The sequence below is a fragment of the Fragaria vesca genome, linkage group LG3, assembly GCF_000184155.1.
Source record: "Fragaria vesca subsp. vesca linkage group LG3, FraVesHawaii_1.0, whole genome shotgun sequence".
Taxonomy (NCBI): Eukaryota; Viridiplantae; Streptophyta; class Magnoliopsida; order Rosales; family Rosaceae; genus Fragaria; species Fragaria vesca.
The window spans coordinates 20,432,652-20,434,828 of NC_020493.1; the positions used below are offsets into that span (position 1 = coordinate 20,432,652).

At 38.4% G+C, this 2,177-nt stretch overlaps 1 protein-coding gene across 1 annotated transcript; it reads left to right on the forward strand.

Annotated features, from left to right (window-relative positions):
* The first annotated feature begins 980 nt into the window (after positions 1–980).
* On the forward strand, positions 981–1,754 carry LOC101300611 (putative F-box/kelch-repeat protein At4g12820-like). Its single transcript, XM_004295963.1, has one exon. The coding sequence runs from the start codon at positions 981–983 to the stop codon at positions 1,752–1,754; it is 774 nt and encodes a 257-aa protein (XP_004296011.1).
* Positions 1,755–2,177: the final 423 nt, after the last annotated feature.

Consider the following 2,177-nt stretch of genomic DNA (forward strand, 5'->3'; position numbering starts at 1 on the left):
TCCCTCATGAGTCAGGAAAACATTTCCTGGTCAACACGGGTTTAGACTTTCTTGAAATAGAAATAAGAAAATTAGAAACTAAGAAAGAGGAAAGATGGAATCCTGATCAAGACAGGAATCCTGAGTAAACAAGGATTTCCAACACTTAGCACAATTTCAACACCAAATTATTCAAATCCGAAAATACTATGTATTCTAACACTAAAACCTACATATTTCTATATTAAGCAATTATTCTACACTAAACACAAATATAAAGCTAAAACAACTAAATAGGAGTTAACAAAGGGTAAATAAAGGGTATAAACATATTAAGAACGTCACACTTTGTGCTCCTATCACCACACTGTATAATTAACCACCCTGTTGAAGATTAAAGTGATTCTCAAATCTGATTTGAAAGATGTAGATATATTTTTTTTTCCGATGTAAAAATGTAGATAATTGTTATTGTTTGGATTTTATAGATTTAGTTTAATATTATATTTTCACAAAAATTCTTGATTATGGGGTTAGTATTAGAATATTTAGTTTAAAATTGAAATGTGGGGTGAACAAAGTATTTGGTGAGGTGACAATAGCCGCACCCTATATAAATAGTAAGACAATAGTAGACAAACCATACTTGGATCATATGTGCTATATTTATGTCTCGAAAATCGGAAGTGAAAAACGAAACCAATTCGGATTAGAAGAGTATGCGGCTCTCTACGCACGTACGTGAGCACTGATTTATCTCTCATTTTTTGTCTTTTTTGAGTAGGATTTCTATCTCCCATTAAGATAAGGAAACATATTTATGTCTATCCCTACTTGTGGATCAGGATTTCAAAATCAATAACGTATATATGTGTAATTTAATGCCTATCCCTTGTTGCTGTGCGCTATATATAAAGAGCAGAGCTCCTCAAAGGAGCTAGTAATAAAGTTGTGAGATTTGCAACTGTAACCCAAGGGAAAAGGACTCCGATCGAACAGCTATGGCCGAGGAAGAAAAAATCAGGACGGAATCAAGACGGAACTGGTCAGAGCTCCGATTAGAGCTACTAGAGTTAATCTTGAAAAGACTTGCTCTCGTTGACATGGCTCGCTTTAAACTCGTTTCTAAATCCTGGTATGCCGCTGCAAAATCATATATCTCTAGCCCTGTAACTTACAAACCCTTGGTGCCTCAAGCTCCATGGCTCCTGCTCCCTCGACGACGTAGTGACGGTGATGATGGCCGCTTCTTTAGCCTCTCAGAGAAAAAAGTTTACATCTTTAGGAACCTGTTTGAAGGCTTTGGCGATCATGAACTGTTGGGTTCTTCACATGGGTGGCTGGTGATGTGGGACTCCAACCTACTCAGAATACACCTTTTCAACCCCATCTCTAGGGTTAGAATTCTACTCCCACCTCTAGGGTTTCAGGGCATTCTCAGCGCTTTCTTATCCTCGGATCCGTCTTGCAACAGCACCTTTTACGTTGTGGTAGTTTACACAGAGAAAGAAGATACAAGAATAGCATTCCATAAGCATAGTGATGATCAAAACAACACTGCTACTTGGACTGACTTGGATAGTGTAGATGGAGGATTTGGTGAGATTTTTTTCCACCACAGCCTTCTGTTGGGAATGTCTTTAGACTCGAATTCAATTAGAGTTTGCGATTTCGGGGCAACCACCTCTCGCATCAAAACTATTGATTTCCAACCTCCTGAGAGGGATGCAGAACAACTTAATTATGGACGTTTATTTGGTGGAATCACAAGGTGAGCTTCTGTTTGTGGAGAAAATAAAGAATCAGATTTCGGGTCAATTCTACTATGATATCCATAAATTAAACTTCACTCCCAACAACAAGGTGGAATGTTTGAAGGTGGAGTGTCTGCAAGAGCGGGCATTGGTTTTAAGCGCATACGAATCCGCATCAATATCATTATCCACCCTGGATATTCCAGAATTGGAAGCAAACTCAATTTATGTCGCCGAAGACAAACATTTTTGGCCTCAAGGTGGCCGTCTTGAGATGTATTTAGAAGTAGAAGCATACAGTTTGGAAAATAAAGGTTTCAAGTCTATTTTTACATCCCAAGTGCAGAGGCTCAGACCACTCCTTTGGATCGTTCCTAATCCATGTGAGGTTTAGGACACGTTAATTGCTGATCTGATCATATCGATTGTATATATAGTGTCGCA